The following is a 20,157-nucleotide window of genomic DNA, read 5'->3' on the forward strand; positions in this document are numbered from 1 at the left end:
TTTATGGTGGTGGTTTAGTTGCTAAGTCATCCCTGACTCTTTGCAACTCCATGGACTGTAGCCTGCCAGGCTCCTCTATCCATGGGATTTTCCAGACAAGAATACTGGAATGGGTTGCCATTTCCTTCTCCAGGGGATCTTCCCCACCCAGAAATTGAACCTGGGTCTCCTGCATTGCAGTCAGATTCTTTACCAACTAAGCTACCAGGGAAGCCCCCAAAAGATCAATAAATGTGTATAACAGAACGTCCTATGAAGGAAAATAAAAGGAATACTGTAAAGAAGATCACTGAGGGAAAAGAGTACCTTTGGTTTGTATGAACCATGTAAACAGTAAAAAGTAGAAATCCCTTTAGGAGAAAATATAATACATAAGAAAGAAAATATTGCCAAAATGCCTATTTTTCTTAGAGGCATGTCATGATGTTTTTAATACTTACATGGAAAGCATCATCTTCTGAATTTCAATCTGAACTAGGAAAGCACTTCCAATTGGTAAACAAATATTATTTTACTTGTGGTTTTATTACAGGCTTGCCATTTTTGTTTTTCTTTAACAGGAAAGATTGTCATTGATGGGATAGACATTTCCAAACTGCCACTGCACACACTACGTTCTAGGCTTTCAATCATTCTGCAGGATCCCATACTCTTCAGCGGTTCTATTCGGTAGGTAATGTATTCAACAGAAACTCAAGTGCCTCAGTATTTACCCGTTGGCTCGTAGGAGGGTTTTACTCAGAGTTGCTTTTCAGCTAGGTGTCCTCATCACCAGGATGATGAGGTCAAATGTTCTGCCCCACAGTTTGGATTGAGGTACTTAAAATGGCTGAATTAACCTAAAGAAATCCATCCTTTGTTGTTGCTCAGTGGTTCAGTCATGTCTAACTCTTTGTGACCTCATGGACTGTAGCATGCTAGGCTTCCCTGTCCTTCACCATCTCCTGGAATTTGCTCGAACTCATGCCCATCTTTTGTATCCCCCCAAAGCTCATCTCTTCTGTTCAACTCCACAAACACCACCCTTCCCTCTGTACTTGGGGATAGTGATTCTCCAATTTCTGAGATATCCAGACATTTCTGAGATATCCACCCTACAGATGTCCTGCCTGTCTCTTGTGTGTCTGGCTTGGGCTCAACAGATACTAAGTTTGGTAAATACCTTGATTCTCTTCCACCCCTCACAATTTTTCTTTCCACCAAAATTGCTCTGAAGAAGCTGCCACATTCTTCTCCATGCCTGGTTTGCAGTTTCTCATGAAAGAAAAGAGAGAAAGAGAATGGAGGTTATCTGCTCTTCGCTGAGTCCTCACAGCACTGCTCTAGTGTTTATATTATTGTCCCCATTTTACAGATGAGGATTTTGAATCTCAGAGAAGCTGTGGCTTAGCCAAGTTCATACACTTTGTTGGTGGTAGAACTGCCATTCCGAATAAAGTTTGTCTGACACTAGAGTCCACTGTTACTATCCATCAGGTCATGTCTATCATTCCATCCAGTCTATTTTCTCTCTTGCTCCCCTACTCCATCTACTTCATTGCAAAGTATTTGTCACCTTTTACTAAACAGTACTTGTCTCAACAACAGAATAGGAAAAACAAGAGACCTCTTCAAGAAAATTAGAGATTCCAAGGGAACTTTTCATGCAAAGATGGGCTCGATAAAGGACAGAAATGGTATGGACCTAACAGAAGCAGAAGATATTAAGAAGAGGTGGCAGGAATACACAGAAGAACTGTACAAAAAAGATCTTCACGACCAAGATAGTCACGATAATGTGATCACTGACCTAGAGCCAGACATCTTGGAATGTGAAGTCAAGTGGGCCTTAGAAAGCATCACTAGGAACAAAGCTAGTGGAGGTGATGGAATTCCAGTTGAGCTATTTCAAGTCTTGAAAGATGATGCTGTGAAAGTGCTGCACTCAATATGCCAGCAGATTTGGAAAACTCAGCAGTGGCCACAGGATTGGAAGAGGTCAGTCTTCATTCCAATCCCAAAGAAAGGGAATGCCAAAGAATGCTCAAACTACCGCACAATTGCACTCATCTCACACGCTAGTAAAGTCATGCTCAAAATTCTCCAAGCCAGGCTTCAGCAGTATGTAAACCGTGAACTCCCAGATGTTCAAGCAGGTTTTAGAAAAGGCAGAGGCACCAGAGATCAAATTGCCAACATCCGCTGGATCATGGAGAAAGCAAGAGAGTTTCAGAAAAACATCTATTTCTGCTTCATTGACTATGCCAAAGCCTTTGACTGTGTGGATCACAATAAACTGTGGAACATTCTGAAAGAGATGGGAATCCCAGACCACCTGACCTGCCTCTTGAGAAACCTGTATGCAGGTCAGGAAGCAACAGTTAGAACCAGTCATGGAACAACAGACTGGTTCCAAATAGGAAAAGGTGTACGTCAAGGTTGTATATTGTCACCTTGCTTATTTAACTTATATGCAGAGTACATCATGAGGAACGCTGGGCTGGAAGAAGCACAAGCTGGAATCAAGATTGCCGGGAGAAATATCAATAACCTCAGATATGCAGATGACACTACCCTTATGGCAGAAAGTGAAGAGGAACTCAAAAGCCTCTTGATGAAAGTGAAAGAGGAGAGTGAAAAGGTTGGCTTGAAGCTCAACATTCAGAAAACAAAGATCATGGCATCTGGTCCCATCACTTCATGGGAAATAGATGGAAAAACAATGGAAACAGTGTCAGACTTTGTTTTTTTGGGCTCCAAAATCACTGCAGATGCTGATTGCAGCCATGAAATTAAAAGACGCTTGCTCCTTGGAAGGAAAGTTATGACCAACCTTGATAGTATATTAAAAAGCAGAGACATTACTTTGCCGACCAAGGTCCGTCTAGTCAAGGCAATGGTTTTTCCCGTGGTCATGTATGGATGTGAGAGTTGGACTGTGAAGAAAGCTGATCGCCGAAAAATCGATGCTTTTGAACTGTGGTGTTGGAGAAGACTCTTGAGAGTCCCTTATACTGCAAGGAGATCTAACCAGTCCATTCTAAAGGAGATCAATCCTGGATGTTCATTGGAGGGACTGATGCTAAAGCTGAAACTCCAATACTTTGGCCACCTCATGAGACGAGTTGACTCACTGGAAAAGACTCTGATGCTGGGAAAGGTTGGGGGCGGGAGGAGAAGGGGACGACGGAGAATGAGATGGCTGGATGGCATCACCGACTCTGTGAACATGAGTTTGAGTGTACTCCGGGAGTTGGTGATGGACAGGGAGGTCTGGCGTGCTTTGATTCATGGGGTCGCGGAGAGTCGGACACGACTGAGCGACTGAACTGAACTGAACTGACTTGTCTCAAAGAGAAAATGTATGTAAGATTGTTCAATATTTAATCATAAAATTGTTGTTATTTAGTTGCTAAATTCTGTCTGACTCTTTGTGACCCCATGGACTGTAACACTCCAGGCTCCGTTGTCCTCAACTATCTCCCTGAGTTTTCTCAAATTCTAGTCTACTGAGTCGGTGATGCCATCCAACTATTTCATCCTCTGCCACCCTCTTCTCCTTTTGCCTGCAGTCTTTCCAGCATCAGGGTCTTTTCTGCTGAGTCACTCTTCACATCAGGTGACCAAAGTATTGGCGCTTCAGTCCTTCCAGTGAATATTCAGGGTTGATTTCTTTTAGGATTGACTGGTCTGAGCTCCTCACAGTCCAAGGGACTCTCAGGTGCCTTCTCTAGCACCACAATTCGAAAGCATCAGTTCTTCAGCACTCGGCTTTCTTTATGGTCCAACTTTCACATCTGTACATGACTACTGGAAAAAGCTATAGCTTTGACTTTGTTGGCAAAGTGATGTCTCTGCTTTTTAATATGCTGTCTAGGTTTGTCATAGCTTTCCTTCCAAAAAGCAAATGTCTTTTAATTTCATGGCTGTAGTCAGCATCTGCAGTGATTTTTGGAGCCCAAGAAAATAAAATCTGCCACTGTTTACACTTTTCCCCATCTATTTGACATAAAGTGATGGGATTAGATGCTCTGATCTTAGTTTTTTGAATGTTGAGATTTAAGCAAGCTTTTTCACTCTCCTCTTTTACCCTGATTATGATGCTTTTTAGTTCCTTTTCACTTTCTGCCTTAAGGGTGGTATCATCTGCATATCTGATATTGTTGACATTTCTCCCAATAGTCTTGATTCCAACTTGTGATTCATCCAGCCCATCATTTTGCATGATGTATTCTGCATGTCAGTTAAATAAGTAGAGCGACAATATACAGTCTTGATGTACTCCTTTCTCAGTTTTGAATAAGTCCATTGTTCCATGTCTGGTTCCACCTGTTGCTTCTTGACCTGCATACAGGTTTCTCAGGAGGCAGGTAAAGTGGTCTGGTATTCTTTTTTAAGAATTTTCCACAGTTTATTGTGATCCACACAGTCAAAGGTTTTAGCATAGTCAGTGAAGCAGAAGAAGATGTTTTTCTTGAATTCCCTTGCTTTCTCTTTAATCCAGCAGATGTTGACAATTTGATCTTTGGTTCCTCTGCCTTTTCTAAATCCAACTTGTACATCTGGAAGTTCTCATTTCATGTACTGTCAAAGTCTAGCTTGAAGGATTTTGAGCATTACCTTGCTGGCATGTGAAATGCGCACAATTGTACAGAAGTGTGAACATTCTTTAGCACTGTCTTTCTTTGGGATAGAAGTGAAAACTGACCTTTTCCAGTCCTATGGTCATTACTGAGTTTTCCAGACTGGCATATTGAGTGCAGCACTTTCACAGCATCATCTTCTAGGATTTGAAATAGCTCAGTTGGAATTCCACCACCTCCACTAGCTTTGTTCATAGTAATGCTTCCTAAGGCCCACTTAATTTCATACTCCAGGATGTCTGGCTCTAGGTGAGTGACCACACCTTAGTGGTTATCTGAGTCATTAAGAATTTTTTTGTAAAGTTCTGTGTATTCTTGCCACCTTTCCTTAATCTCTTCTGCTTCTGTTGGGTCTTTGCCATTTCTGCTTTTATTGTGTCCATCTTTGCATGAAATGTTCCCTTGGTATCTCTAACTTTCTTAAAAAGATCTCCAGTCTTTCATATTCTATTGTTTTGCTTCATTTGCATTATTCACTTAAAAATGCTTCTGTATCTCTGCTTGCTGTTCTTTGGAACTCAGCATTCAGTCAAGTATATCTCCCCCTTTCTCCTTTTCCTTTCATTTCTCTTCATTTCTCAGCTATTTGTAAGGCCTCCTCAGACAACCATTTTGCCTTGCATTTTTTTCTTGGGGATGATTTGGTCACTGCCTCCTGTACAGTGTTATAAACCTTTGTCCATAGTTCTTCAGGAACTCTGTCTACCAGATCTAACCTCTTGAATCTCTTTGTCACCTGCACTATAAAATCATAAGGGATTAGATTTAGGTCATACCTAAATGGTCTAGCATTTTTCCTTGAAGAAGTGAGTGAAGTGAGTGAAAGTCATTCAGTCGTGTCCCACTCTTTGTGACACCGTGGACTACACAGTCCACGGAATTCTCCAGGCCAGAATACTGGAGTGGATAGCCTTTCCCTTCTCCAGGGGATCTTCCCAACCCAGGAATCGAACCCAGGTCTCCCGTACTGCAGGCAGGTTCTATGCCAGCTGAGCCACAATGGAAGCCCAAGAATACTGGAGTGGGCAGCCTATCCCTTCTCCAGTGGATCTTCCCGACCCAGGAATTGAACTGGGGTCTCCTGCATTGCAGGCAGATTCTTTACCAACTGAGCTATCAGGAAGACTTTCTTCAATTTAAGCCTGAATTTTGCAATAAGGAATTCATGATCTGAGCCACATTGTAAAATTACTTCAATTAAAACTTCTAGGTGTACCAGATTATTTAGCAATATGATAGAAATCTCTATCTCTGAATATATTTATTATGAATACTGTTATTTTGGTTGACACAGCATAACTCATCTGAAATAGCACTATATATTTCCATATAGATTTATGTATTTAACATTAGTTCTGTGGGAATAATTAGCTAGATACTATTCAAGTTACATTGAACATAATATGACTTACTTTACTCTGTATAAGTCTCTAGGTCCATCAATGTCTCTGGAAATGACACAATTTCATTCCTTTTTATGGCTGAGTAATATTCCATTATGTATATGTGCCACATTTCTTTATCCATTTCTTTGTTAATGGACATTTAGATTACTTTCATGTTCTGGTTATTGTAAATAGTCCTGCAGTGAACACTGGGGTGCATGTATCTTTTGGAATTACGATTTTTTCTACTCAGTTCTCTGTGGTGACCTAAGTGGGAAGTTAATCTGAAAAAGAAGGGATATATACATATACATATAGTTGATTCACTTTGCAGAATCTAACAGCATTGTAAAATAATTATACTCCAATAAAAAATTTTAAAAATAAAATAAATTTAAGAATATTAAGGCATGAAGTGAATGCCTGTTCTATCCTAAGCATTGTTGTAGATCCCGGGCATACAGCAATAGCCAAAACTAATAGGATTTCCATCTTTAGGGAAGAACAGCAATAAGCAAGCATACATTAAACAGTCATTTTTAAAATTTATTCACTAACTGATTTTTTTCCCTACAGATTTAATTTAGATCCGGAATGCAAATGCACAGATGACAGACTCTGGGAAGCTCTTGAAATTGCTCAGCTGAAGAACATGGTCAAATCCCTACCAGGAGGTCTAGGTATATTTTCTAAATGATTCATTAACATTTTTTATGTATGCAATGAATTCTACATATCTACATTTTATTCTAGAATCACATAATTCTAGCACTAAAGCCCCTTATATTTATTTTTGACTGTGCTGAGTCTTTTTTTCTGCCCAGACTTTTCTCCAGTTGTGACAAGTGGGGGCTACTCTCTAGTTATGGTTCTCCAGCTTATTGCAGTGGCTTCTCTTGTGGAGTACAGACATTAGGGTGCGAGGACATCGGTAGCCACAGCTCCCAGGCTCTAGAGCACAGACTCAGTAGTTGTGGCACATGGGCTTAGTTGCTCCATAGCATATGGAACTTTCTAGATCCCTAATATGAATTCAGTCCCAGAGGTAGCATCAGTTCAGTTCAGTCACCCAATCATGTCCGACTGTTTGTGACCCCATTGACCACAGCACACCAGGCTTCCCTGTCCATCACCAACTCCCAGAGTCTACCCAAACTCATGTCCATTGCGTCGGTGATGCCATCCAACCATCTCATCCTCTGTCGTCCCCTTCTCCTCCTGCCTTCAATCTTTCCCAGCATCAGGGTCTTTTCCAATGAGTCAGCTCTTTGCATCAGGTGGCCAAAGTATTGGAGTTTCAGCTTCAGCATCAGTCCTTCCAATGAATACTCAGGACTGAGCTCCTTTAGGATGGACTGGTTGGATCTCCTTGCAGTCCAAGGGACTCTCAAGAGTCTTCTCCAACACCACAGTTCAAAAGCATCAATTCTTCAGTTCTCAGCTTTCTTTATAGTCCAACTCTCACATGCATACATGACTACTGGGAAAACCATAGCCTTGATTAGACGGACCTATGTTGGCAAAGTAACGTTTCTGCTTTTTAATATGCTATCTAGGTTGGTCATAACTTTCTTTTCAAGGAATAAGCATCTTTTAACTTCACGGCTGCAGTCACCATCTGCAGTGATTTTGGAGCCCCAAAAAATAAAGTCAGCCACTGTTTCCACTGTTTCCCCACCTATTTGCCATGTAGTGCAATTTCTGGCAAATAATTGATGACAAAAACAAAAGAACAACATGAATAACAAAAGAAAAATATGATTAATGAAACAAGGGAGAGTTCATGATATAGTCTTTCATTCATGAAAGTGAACATCTGTAGTTTTGGACTTCTGTTTCCTTAAAGTCTAAACTCATTTAAGAAAGCATTGGAAAGATAACGGTTGATATTCTAATTTTAATGCTTAATTTATGCTTAGCTGCCAAATTGATTGTATTATTACCCTCTAATTTTTTTAATCAACCTACAGAATAAATTATATATTTGTTAGCTTATTTGGGAAATGGGGCCTACTCAAAAACAATACCTTTTATGATTATAATTCAGTCTGAAGGAAAAGACATCCCACAAACAAAGTGGAGACAGCATGTCTTTAAGGATCGTTTTACTGACCTTGCCAGTGTCAGACAATGGGAATAATTCCAGAGGTCTGGATGAACTTTCCTATAATAATTTTTGATGTCTTCTCTGGAAAGTCCAGCAAGCACTTGAAAAATTGAAAAGTCTACTTGAGATAATGCTTGTAGACCTTTTTCCCCTAGTGATTTTCAGACTCTGCCCTTCCCCCATTAGTACTTGGAAAGATAATTATATCTATATAGTTCTCCTCACTAATATAAGACCTGCATGTACCTGTTTTGAATTGTGGGCATAGTATTTGGGAATTATGGGACAGAGTAAGCAACAAGGAATTATATTTATACTCTGTAATTGAATGTTCTTTATGCTTATTGTCTTAATAAAGATTGCATCAATGGTTTGATAATGATCTGGTTCAGACCAGCTCTAGTGAAGAACATTCATCATTCCATGCTTCCTTTTTATTATATACATTAAAATTTGGAGAATAGTTGCATAGCCCCCAAGCATGAGAAATTATAAGAATTTGAAGCAGTGAGACAATATTCAATAGAAATTGCCCCTGGGAGCTCTACTACAGTGTGTTTGAATCCTAATAAAATAGATCATTTTGGAAATAGAATTTAAGCTAAACTCACAGCAGTAGTTTATAAAATGTGGTTGAAAACCAAAAAAAGGAAACTATTATGAGGACATAACTCACTTATCCACGCAACAAGGTTTTCTATTCAGCTACTATGTCAGATGCTCAGTGATAAGTACCTGGGATTCATTAATAAGTCCTTACCAACTTGGAGCTTAGAGTCCAGGGGATGATATAATGGAAAGAGAATAGGTATTGGAATTGAGAATATTCTGTTTCTCACTAAGCTCTACTACCAGTTAGCTGTGTGATCTTGGGCAAATCACTTCATTTCTCTGGGCCTTGGATAATTACATCAGATAATTAAATCATCTCAAAAGTCTTCCAGTCTTTAAAATGTTTAACAGTATTTTATGCCCTACTATAAGGAGACAATTTACCAACTATTGTCAAACATAAGATGGCCCAGGATCATCTTCATTTTCCCCAAGTAAAGTTCCTCTTTGCTTTTTCCAAAATGAAATCCTTGCACCAGTACAAAGTGATATCAATAGGTTTTTATAAGGCATAATGTATTTTTCACTGTGTTGCCTAAGGAAAATGTTAATATCATTTCTTTAGTGAAGTCTGTGCTTTTTTTTTTTTTAATTTAGATGCAGTTGTCACTGAAGGTGGGGAGAATTTTAGCGTTGGACAGAGACAGCTATTCTGCCTTGCCAGGGCCTTTGTCCGCAAAAGCAGTATTCTCATCATGGATGAAGCAACGGCTTCCATCGACATGGCCACAGTGAGTGCATCATCTAAGCTGCTTTCAATTGAGTTGAAGAAATGCGTGCAAAAATTACAATTTATTTTTCCTGACTGGGTTCTGAATATCCTCAGGACTGTTGTTTTCAGTATCTTCTCAACTACCTCCTTGATCAACCAGTGGTATAGCACATTGAGAATTTCAGTAAAGGAGACTTGACTCTTGTTTTAAAGAAGGTCCTGTTGTCCAATAAGCATCAAATAAATTTGCCATCACTTTTTGATTAATCCTCAAGAGAGTAAAATTCCAGGGCTCAGTTGATGAGACTGCTGTACTGTATTCAAGTATTCAGGTGTGTTGCCATGGAAGTTCTAAAATGAAGTATGCAAATCAGTGTTTAATAGACTCTATTGATAATCAAAACCAATCATCTTCTAATGCAATTTGAAGAGGGATTCACTAAAATTAATACTGGTTAGAATTAATAATGGCCCTCTCAATGTATTGATGGTAATAAGGCAGAAACTTTGCCTTTTGAAAGAGATCATTTAAAAGTGTCAAATAAGGGGAGGGACAAATTAGGAGTTTAGGATTAACATATACACACTACTATATATAAAACAGATAATCAAAAAGGACCTACTGTATAGCACAGGGAACTCTACTCAGTATTCTATAATAACCTAAAAAGGGAAAAATCTGAAAAAGAATGGATATATGTATATGTATAACTGAATCACTTAGCTGTATACTTGAAACTAACACAATGTTACAAATCAACTGTACTCCAATATAAAATGAAAATTAAATTTTTTAAAGTATCAAATATGTCCAAGAAGGATCTGTTTGGAAGATTATGACTAAGTGGGGAAAATGTCACATTGAATTGCAAACATTATGAGCTATCTATTAATGTTGTTCTTATAAAAGTGAACTTGATATTAAAAGTTTGGCATCAGAAAGGACAAAAATAATCTTATTTCTTTTCTTGCTGTATACTTTAGATTGAATAAAACTATCCAAAAAGGTGAAACAGCTTTAAGATTATTAAGAGCCAATTATATATGGAAATGTAAATTTGACATCATTTCTTTGTATTGTTGTTGTTTTTGTTCAGTCACTAAGTTGTGACTCTTTGTGATCCCATGAACTGCAGCACACCAGGCTTCCCTGTCCTTCTTTGTATTAAGTAAGACTAATTAGTTAAACTGGGCTCCCCCAGCGGCTCAGAGGTAAAGAATCCGCCTGCAATGAAGAGACAAAAGACATGTGGGTTTGATCCCGGGGTGGAGAAGATCCTCTGGAGGAGGAAATGGCAACCCACTCCAGTATTCTTGCCTGGAAAATTGCATGGACAGAAGGAGGCTGGTGGGCTACAGCCCATAGAGTCTCAAAGAATCAGACTGAGCGATGGAGCATAGAGCACAATCAGTTAAAGTATCTATACTAAGTTATATATCTTCTCCAAGTTAAGATAATTTAAAGCAATGGAGTTGTTTCTAATAAAGCCATTTCACTAAATGTAACTACATTAAAATTAGTATTAATTACTAAGTTCTTATAATATTGTGGGTTATTATAAGGATAGTACTGCCTCAAGAGAAATGAGAGAGAGAGAAAAGGGGAGAATAAGAATGAATTAATTGGCAACAAGCCATGTGATTGGAAGAAATAACAACTTCACATAAAGATTTAGGTAATTGAGCCTTTTTATTGAGGAGAGAGGAAGAATCTTTACCCCTGATATCTTTTAAAATATAATAACGATTTGGACCATAAAGAAGGCTGAGCACTGAAGAATTAATGTTTTCAAACTGTGGTGCTGGAGAAAACTCTTGAGAGTCCCTTGGACAGCAAGGACATCAAACCAGTCAATCCTAAAGGAAATCTCCCCTGAATATTCATTGGAAGGACTGATGCTGAAGCTCCAATATTTTGGCCACCTGATGCAAAGAGCCAAGTCACTAGAAAAGACCCCAGTGCTGGGAAAGATGGAGGGCAAGAGGAGAAGGGCACAACAGAATATGAGGTAGTTGAATGGCATCACTGACTCAATAGACATGAGTTTGAGCAAACTCAGGGAGATAGTGAAGGACAGGAAGCCTGGCAGTTCATGGGGTCGCAGAGTCAGACGTGACTTGGTGACTGAACAACAGCAATGGTTTGTGGTGGTAATAAAAATAGTTCCTGCCAGGAATGTAATTTTACGGGTCAAAATCCAAGTTTTTGGCATGTATTTTATTTTCTCCTTTTCTGACCCCGAACTTAACACTGTTTTAGGGTTGTATTGGTTTTGAATACATCCTTTTTGTGGCATAACCTTAAGTGAGCATTTCCCCACCCATTTGGTTTCATTTTCCTTATTCATTTTCCTGGTAATAAATCTATCAGTCAAACCGAGTTTTCTATGCATTTTGAAGACACTAAAGAACCCAGCCTGAGCTCCCTGCTGGGTACTGCTCCCTGTTAGACCTTCTACAGAAGACAGGAGTGAGAATTCTCAGAAGAGATTGGGCATGTTGAAGCATTGTTCTTGGGGACAAAATACTTTGACAACAGAAAGGAGTCCAGAGAAAATTCAGACTCTTTATTTTTTGGCAGGAAAACATTTTGCAGAAAGTGGTCATGACAGCTTTTGCAGATCGCACCGTTGTTACAATAGCTGTAAGTTGATTTACTCCTCTTTGGTTGCTGTTTGAAGATTCAGTATTCTTTATTTGGGGGCAATTAAAAGTATACTTATGTTGAATCATGTATCTCTCTGCTAATATTTCTGTATCTGTGCAAAGAAAAAAAAAAAGTACTATGCTTTGAAAGCCAATACACTGTTTTTTTCCCCAAACTGTCTGCTCTACCTTCCTCTCCTAGTTTACAATGAAAGAGCATTCTAAATTTCAGAATTCCAGCAGGTCATGGCCTGTACTATTTCACCAGATACAGACGGTAGTTCATATGGGATGATTCTTTTTTGAATAGTTGAATTGTCTTATGATCAGTTTCAGAAGCAAAATTCATCGGTTTGATTGCTGATACTGTTTACACTTAATTTCTGTGTTCCTGTTTACTCAGCTGTTTGAAAAAAGAAGGCCGTGAGATACCAGCAGATACTTTCTCTGGTTTTTAGATAGCCCCAATCAAATTGAAAACTTGCTTAAGTGTTTGTAATGCCCATTACAAGTTACTGCAAAGAGGCCATGGTTTTGTCTCTGCCTCTTTGCAGATGGATGGGTTCTTACTGACAGGCTTAAAATTTAACAAAACTCTTTTTAAAATGAATTGCTTGGACATTTCCCTCTTGCTGATTCTCTTCTCTCCCTTCCATTTTCCTTTTCTCTCCAGCACCGTGTCTCTTCTATTTTGGATGCAGGCCTTGTTTTAGTCTTATCTGAGGGTATATTAGTAGAGTGTGATACTGTTCCAAACTTGCTTGCTCTCAAGAATGGCCTCTTTTCCACTTTGGTGATGACCAACAAGTAAACATCAGGAGCTACCCTGCCAAGTATCCCATTCTCTGGTAGTTATCTTAGCCACCTCCCCCACAGTAAGGCAAGAAGAATGAAGATTAAAGGGAGGGGATGGGGGGAGGGAACTAGCTACAAGGTGTTATTATACAAATCAGCTCAACTGGGTTCTTCTGTTGTGCTCAATACAAATGAGTCATTTGCATATATTTTCAAATTATCAATGCACCAGAGAGAGTGGTCAGGCAGAAAGTGGCCTTGACAGCTTTTGCAGACCACACCATTGTTATAATAGCTGTAAGTATGAGAGAAAACCTGTACCCAGGTTTACCTCTGTTCTAAGGACCAATTTCACTATTCCTTGGAGATGTTCTGTAACTGTCCTTAAAATACCAAACACATGGTATTCCTTACCTGCCCTGAAGAAAGCATTGCTCAATAATTACCTAAGTTTTTAACAGTTGAGTCATAGGAGTTACGTGTGAAGTGCTTGCTTGTGCTTCTGGTTTTGTGAATGATGCATGGGAGAAAGTATATCCTTGGGACTTCCCTGGTGGTCCAGTGGCTAAGACTCCATGCTCCAAATGCAGGGGACCCAGGTTCGATCTCCAGTCTGGGAACTAGATCCCATATTCTGCAACTAAGAGTTTGCATGCCACAACTAAAGATTTTGTGTTCTGCAGTGAAGGTCAAAGATCTTGCCTGCTGCATCACAGACCCAGAGCAGCGAAACAAATAAATAAAAAATTTTAAAAAGGAAAAAAGAAAAAGCACCTTTGAAGTGCAGCTTTCTCAAGGTAGCTGGAAATGATTCCCCATTAGGGCTCTCCTTCTGTAAACTGGGCCTAAGTAAAGAGATAGAACTTTCTTTCACTTTCCCTGTGAATTCTGTGATTCCTCTGCCCTGGAGTTGCCTACAGGGAGACTTGAGAAAATTGGCTAACTTGAAAAGCGATTTTATAACATTTTCATGAATTTTCTCACTGGAGAGATGGGGAGAAAGACCTTCCTGCTCCCCTTAAAAAGTCAGGTTAAAAGGGGGAAAAGCAGACCCTTGCCTACTCTGAAGACTATTTTTCTCTGCTCTGCATGAAGCATGGTAGTGATGGGTGGTCCCATTTACTTGACAGCTGGAAGATTTCTTGAGCATAATTTGCATATTTTCACCAAAAAAAATGTTATCTCACCTGATTTCTGCTTTTCTACATTCATTGAATACTTTTCTGTTTACTTGTATGTCTTTCACCCATTCTTCATTTCAAGACTACCCAGTGAGGAGGTGGCCACCAGGATACCAAGAGCTCTTTCCCCAGACACAGAAAACTGTGGGAAAGGATCAAACACTGTGGGACCAACTCCTTTTACCAGATTCATAAGAGGGAGAGCCAACTTGTGGTACATCCCTTGTATAATACTCCTCAAGTCTGTTAAAAGCTTCATCAACTCTGTTGGGCTTTCCAGGTGGCTCAGTGGAAAAGAATCCACCTGCCAATGCAAGATATGTGGGTTTGATCCCTGGATTGGGAAGATCCCCTAGAGAAGGAAATGGGAACCCACTCCAGTATTCTTACCTGGAAAATCCTATGGACAGAGGAGCCTAGTGGGCACAGTCAATCGGGTTGCAAAAGAGTCCTCACGACTTAGCAGCTAAACAACAACAACAATTAAGAGTAATTGGGGCTTTGCTGGTGGTCCATCGGTTAAGACACTGACTTCTAACATAGGGGGCACAGGTTTGATCCCTGGTCAGGGAGCTGTGATCCCACACATTGTGTGATGCAGCCAATAAATAAATAAATGAATTTATTAAGAGTAACTATTTTTTCCTTCCCTGATAAAAGTTGTTCTGTTACTTTTGTTGACTGCCACTGAAAATTGTGGAATAACTTTAAAAGATAACTTTCTCGGGTTTCTAAAAAGAAGCCCTCATGCCCCAAAATAATGAGTGTCATTTTTAAGTGAAAGTAATCTATTCTTCACTCTTGTTGAAGTTTATTTCTCTGGAGCGTTTTGAAGTTTTCTTCAATGCTAAGGCAGTTGACACTTTGTAAGGCAGAAATTAATTTGGAATAATGGAATAAATACCAGATATATTTACTTCTATAGGCCAAGTTTTTCAACATTTTTAAAAATAAGCATCATTTTAGAATATCAAGGCAATATTTATAATATCCTATTTATGGGTTTAGAAGCCAAGTTTTTAAAAATATGTATGATATGGTTATTGAAGAACTAATTTTTTGAAGGAAATGAACAGCGGATATTAAACAGCTCATTAAGTTTATTTTCTTCTAAATGCATGGAGATGCAAGGGGCTCTGGCCCTTTCTTAAAGATGAAAATTGTCCTTTAAAGTGTGATATTCCTAAATATATACCATTATTCGTCACTCAGTTGTGTCTAACCCTTCACAACCCAGTGGATTCTAGCCTGTAGCCCGCCAGGCTCCTCTGTCCATGGAATTCTCCAGACAAGAATACTGGAGTGGGTAGCCTTCTCTGGGGGATCTTCCCCACCCAAGAATTGAACCCAAGTCTCCTGCATTGTAGGAAGTTTCTTTACCATCTGAGCCACCAGGGAAGTCCATTAATTACCAGTATTTAGTGAATGATATAGGTTTGTCTATGGATGTTGAAACTAGTGGTGCATGTTCTAAGCTGGCACTTTTATCACACTCCATGTATGTGCTGCTTTGCCCCTTAGTTGTGAGTTCCAATCAGGACTGCTTGCTTTTCTGAAAGCACGAACACTGAGAATACCCCGTCTTCAGGTCCAGGGGAAGGGATAAGCTTTTGCTTTGGGGGCCGCCCTTGGTTGAACTTTGGGTTGTTATTAACATACATAACTAAAACAAATTCCACCTGTTTATTTGTGCTTGTAAAATATGGCTCCTAAGAGATTTGAAATTACATGTGCCGCATATTTGTGGCTCACATTATATTTCTATTGGACAGCGCTTAACTTAGCAAGAGTAGCGAAAAGGTTCACTGCAAAGACAAAGTGCTGAATTATTTTTACATGCATTATCTCATTTGATCCTCACCACCATTCCCCAGCCATCATTTTACTGATGTGAAAGTTAAGGCATACAAAAGTTAAGTTTGTTGCTCAAGATTGCACAGCTAACAGGTGGGAAAGCCAAAACATGAATCCATTCTGACTGACAGGTGAACAACCCTCTGAAGGACCAGATCCTCCCAACAAAACATCCTATGGCAGAGTGGAAGTAGCTCAGAAGCGAATAAGCCTGGTTTGGATGTTGATTCTGCTACTTACTATCTGTGTGATCTGATTTTGCTTTATTTATTATGAACCCCAGTGGTCTCCCCCATAAAGTGGAGAGAGGTTAACATCCACGTTTGTGAAATGTTCTGATGATTAACAAGTATGCGTGTGGAGTAGCTAGTGTATAATATAATGTATAATGTTCAGAAAGTGGTAATTTTTATTATGATTAATTACTGACACTAGAGCCTCTCTCCAAAAGGTACCATGTGGGAAGAGAAAATGACTGAATGGGTGGCAGTGATCTCTAAAAACAAAAAGACAGCATGCCGATCTAAAGTCTTATATAATACCTTCTAACACTGCATGCCAGAATGGACTTCCCCATATGGTTTTCTCAGAATTAAACCACCTTCTGGGGTTCTTCAAATTGTGTGTTATCCCAGGGAATTAGTTGACTCTACTAAAAAGCTAATTTTAGTCTAGACTAAACTATAACCAAACTGGTTCACAGTGACTCTTGTCATTTAATTATTTGACGAACATTTGTTATCCTATTCACAATTCCGTGAAAACGATGAAACTACTATATTAGGTACACTCAGTTTAATACAGTCTATATAAGACCCAGCCATACTGGCTGGTGTTTAAAAGTATTTAAATAAATCATACTTTACATAAGAAAGAAAAAGAAGGGCTGTGCCCAAGATAAAGAAATGCCCTTGTATAAACAGTGAAATATGCATTTTCCATTGCTTTGGCTGGTGCCCTGAAATTTATAACAAATACATTTATTCTTTTCTCACTCACAGCATCGGGTTCACACTATTCTGACGGCAGACCTAGTTATTGTGATGAAGCGAGGAAATATTTTAGAATATGACACTCCAGAAAGCCTCTTGGCCCGGGAAGATGGAGTATTCGCTTCTTTTGTTCGTGCAGACATGTGACGGAATGTCTTAAAACCATGCTTGTATTTAAAATAATGCTCTCATAACCTACTTAATGGATCATCAGCTTGGCCTTTGGAAAGTGGCATCTTAAACTTTTACACACTTTTGTGAAGTTTAATTGTTATGTTGTGAAATTTGTAATTAGTAACAATATCACTGTACCAGTGAATATTGCATCTTCTATATTGACATTTCTTCTTCCTTTGTTTTGTTTGTTTTGCTTTGTTTCCCAATCTGTGACTGCTTATTATGTTCATTACTGATGTTTTTCTAAAGATTAAGCCACATTACCTTTAAGAATAACCTTTAAGGTTATATTAAAACAAGTAAGCTACTTTAAGTGGTAAATCAACCACTCTGCTTAAGTCTGGAAAATATCTCTCAAGCATAGAAGTTACAATTAGTATTCAGTATTATTTTACTCATATTTGTAAGAATATAATTCCTTTTTGTTGGTGTTTCTAGATATTATTGGAAGAAATTAAAAGGAGGACAGGTTTTCTAATCAGTTAGAAAATGAAACACTCAAATTCATTATTTACTGTCTTAGAATATGTTCTGTATTCATTAACATTAATAATACTGATGTTTCTTATAAAAGTCTCTTTTTTTTCATCTAAATTGTTTCTGGTCACCAAGACTAGAAGTTATTATTACATTTATAATAACTGTAAATCTAAAACCTTCATTAGAATGATCATGATAATAAGAGTTTGAAAATTTGACAAATTATACCCAAGGTTCCATTTTTCCTTGTCTAGTAGAAAGAGAGTTCTTAAGATATTGAGCATAATATGCTTTTCCACACTGAAGTTCAAAATTAATAAGGCTCAACCCTTCAGTGATAGGTCACTACAGCTTTCCATGGTTTAATTAATCATTAGATGTGTTTATGATCCTCAAGCCCTAAAATTCCACATTATTCAAGACTGGAGAACATAAGCAAGTGGCCTTATTTTCACAGGATATATCTATACAAAATACAAACATACATAAACATAGGTAGACATACAAACGTGTCTATTTCTAGGTGGAAGAATGTATATTTCTTTTAAACATTTATGCCCAGTGGTGTCACACAGGTATATATTTGCTCCTACTCTAATTTTAATGTACATGTAAAGAGTGTATCAAAATTTTATTCTGATATTAATGTGCATATTCAAGGTGCATCAACATTTATGGGCTATTAGTGTCATGCTTTCTTAAATGTAAATTAATAAATTGAAAAAATACTAAAAGTTACTTTCACTGTCATGCTAGCAGCCAAAGATTTATACTGCAGTTTTGTACCCATTTGTATCAATATTGATTTTCATGTGAGGTTCCATGTGCATTGTAAGATTTTAAAGAATTGTAACTGATGGAAAAAGAGAATGTAAGCTCCCTTTCTGTAGTTCCTGTGTTCAGTTTATTGTATTGTGTATTCATGCCTGGAAAATTTGTATACTTACTTGTGCAGAACTTATGCCTGGGCCTTAACCTGAATTTAGAGTCTTGATGTTTATCTAAAACAAGTTTCACAAGGATGGACAAAAGTGTTCTATGTTACTTAGTGCAAACTGTCAACTCGTCGTATATATAAAACTTCATTAGGAGAAAAATCCACTTATTCTTCCCTGAAAGTTAAACAGAACAGAATCAATAACTGTTGATTTGATCTTGAAAATATTTTCTTAATGTTCCACCAATCTACTCAAAGTGTTTCTGGAATCCACATGCTTTGTAAGGTTGAATTCACGTGATGTTTTTTAACAAGTTATATATTTCAGTATCACAGAGAAAGGGCTTCCCAGGTGGCAACAGTGGTAAAGAATCTACCTGCCTAAGCAGGAGACTTAAGAGATGCGGGTTCGATCCCTGGATTGGGAAGATCCCCTGGTGGAGGGCATGGTAAACCCACTCCAGTATGCTTACCTGGAGAATCCCATGGATAGAGGAGCCTGGTAAGACATGATCCATCAGGTCACAAAGAGTCGGACATGACCGAAGCTTCTTAGCAACCACACATATCAAGAGAAATGAGGATTTACCCGCTGAAATAATCCCTCGTGATATCTGTAAATATTCTACTGCTATCCAGGCAGTGTCAGCAGAAGCATATCTGATTACATTAAGCAGAAAAGTACATTTACCATTTTTACAACTAAGTGGTCACTGGTTTCCTCATAACTTGTAGTCACTTGAGTGTTTGATTGTTTACAAAACTTAATTGACTGAATAAAGTCAAGGATGATCTCTTAAATTGTTTAATCACATATTGTGTTATATGTATGATCTATTGAATATGGAAATGACTAATCTTGAGATAATTTTTTATTAAATAGGTATATATCTATAAAAGAAGACCAGCCTTTACTTAATCAAATTTCACATCACAAATTTTACATTTAATTAACCAAATCATTTTTTACCAATTTTAATTCCTTAATATTTGTGAAAAGCAGTAAATACCTAAAGCTTTATGTGTAAAAAGGTTACTGATATTGTTAAAAGAGAAAAAAATACTTCTCTTAAAGGACTGTACACCCTCTACTTTTCAGTGAAGTGCTCCTTTCAATCAATTTAAAAGTCAACTTCACTCTAGATTAGATAGACAAGAGAAGATCCTTCTAAGAAACTGATCCTTGAGGTCTGGGACCATGTCTTGTTTATCTTTGTGCCCTTGGCATATAATGCAAATACCTGAACCACAGCAGGCGCTAATAAGTATAGTTGATTGGTCCACTGATTAATTTTACCACTAGCCATATGCCTATAACTTTTCACTGTGTGTATTTCTTCTACTATGAACATATGCTGCTTTGGTATTATATAATAAATTACTTTTTTTTGGTTTGCTTAATTTAAAAGGATGATTATTCTTTTACTTACAGTACCATTGGGCATCAACCAGGACTGATCAATAGATGTAAATTAACACAAGTTGACAAGACAGTACCTGATTATGCTTTGACAGTTTTGTTTCACACCTGTCACAGTCATAGACTCAGTTTTATACGTAGGCTTTTGGGAAGTTTTCGTCAAGTGGAACAACTGTATCAATAAATTGCATTACATCTCTAATTAAATAGTTGGATGTCTGGACTTTTCTCCAAGGT

General features: G+C 38.2%; 1 protein-coding gene across 6 annotated transcripts in view; it reads left to right on the top strand.

The window, feature by feature from the left end:
* ABCC9 (ATP binding cassette subfamily C member 9) overlaps nucleotides 1-19,301 on the top strand; it is a 163,191-nt gene extending 143,890 nt beyond the window's left edge. For 3 of the 6 annotated variants that reach the window (XM_088837284.1, XM_088837281.1, XM_088837283.1), the window contains 5 exons: nucleotides 561-669; nucleotides 6,584-6,687; nucleotides 9,324-9,457; nucleotides 12,020-12,082; nucleotides 16,916-19,301. In XM_088837284.1, the coding sequence (XP_088693410.1) occupies nucleotides 561-669; nucleotides 6,584-6,687; nucleotides 9,324-9,457; nucleotides 12,020-12,082; nucleotides 16,916-17,053 (548 nt within the window). In that variant the 3' untranslated portion in view covers nucleotides 17,054-19,301. Of the gene's footprint in view, nucleotides 1-560; nucleotides 670-6,583; nucleotides 6,688-9,323; nucleotides 9,458-12,019; nucleotides 12,083-12,757; nucleotides 12,933-16,045 lie in introns of all 6 variants that reach the window. The other 3 variants (XM_088837280.1, XM_088837282.1, XM_055396415.2) reach the window with 2 other exon arrangements.
* Nucleotides 19,302-20,157: the final 856 nt, after the last annotated feature.

The sequence above is a fragment of the Moschus berezovskii genome, chromosome 6 (genome assembly GCF_049115385.1).
Source record: "Moschus berezovskii isolate FMDL1 chromosome 6, NW_MosBer_1.0, whole genome shotgun sequence".
NCBI classification, from domain to species: domain Eukaryota; kingdom Metazoa; phylum Chordata; class Mammalia; order Artiodactyla; family Moschidae; genus Moschus; species Moschus berezovskii.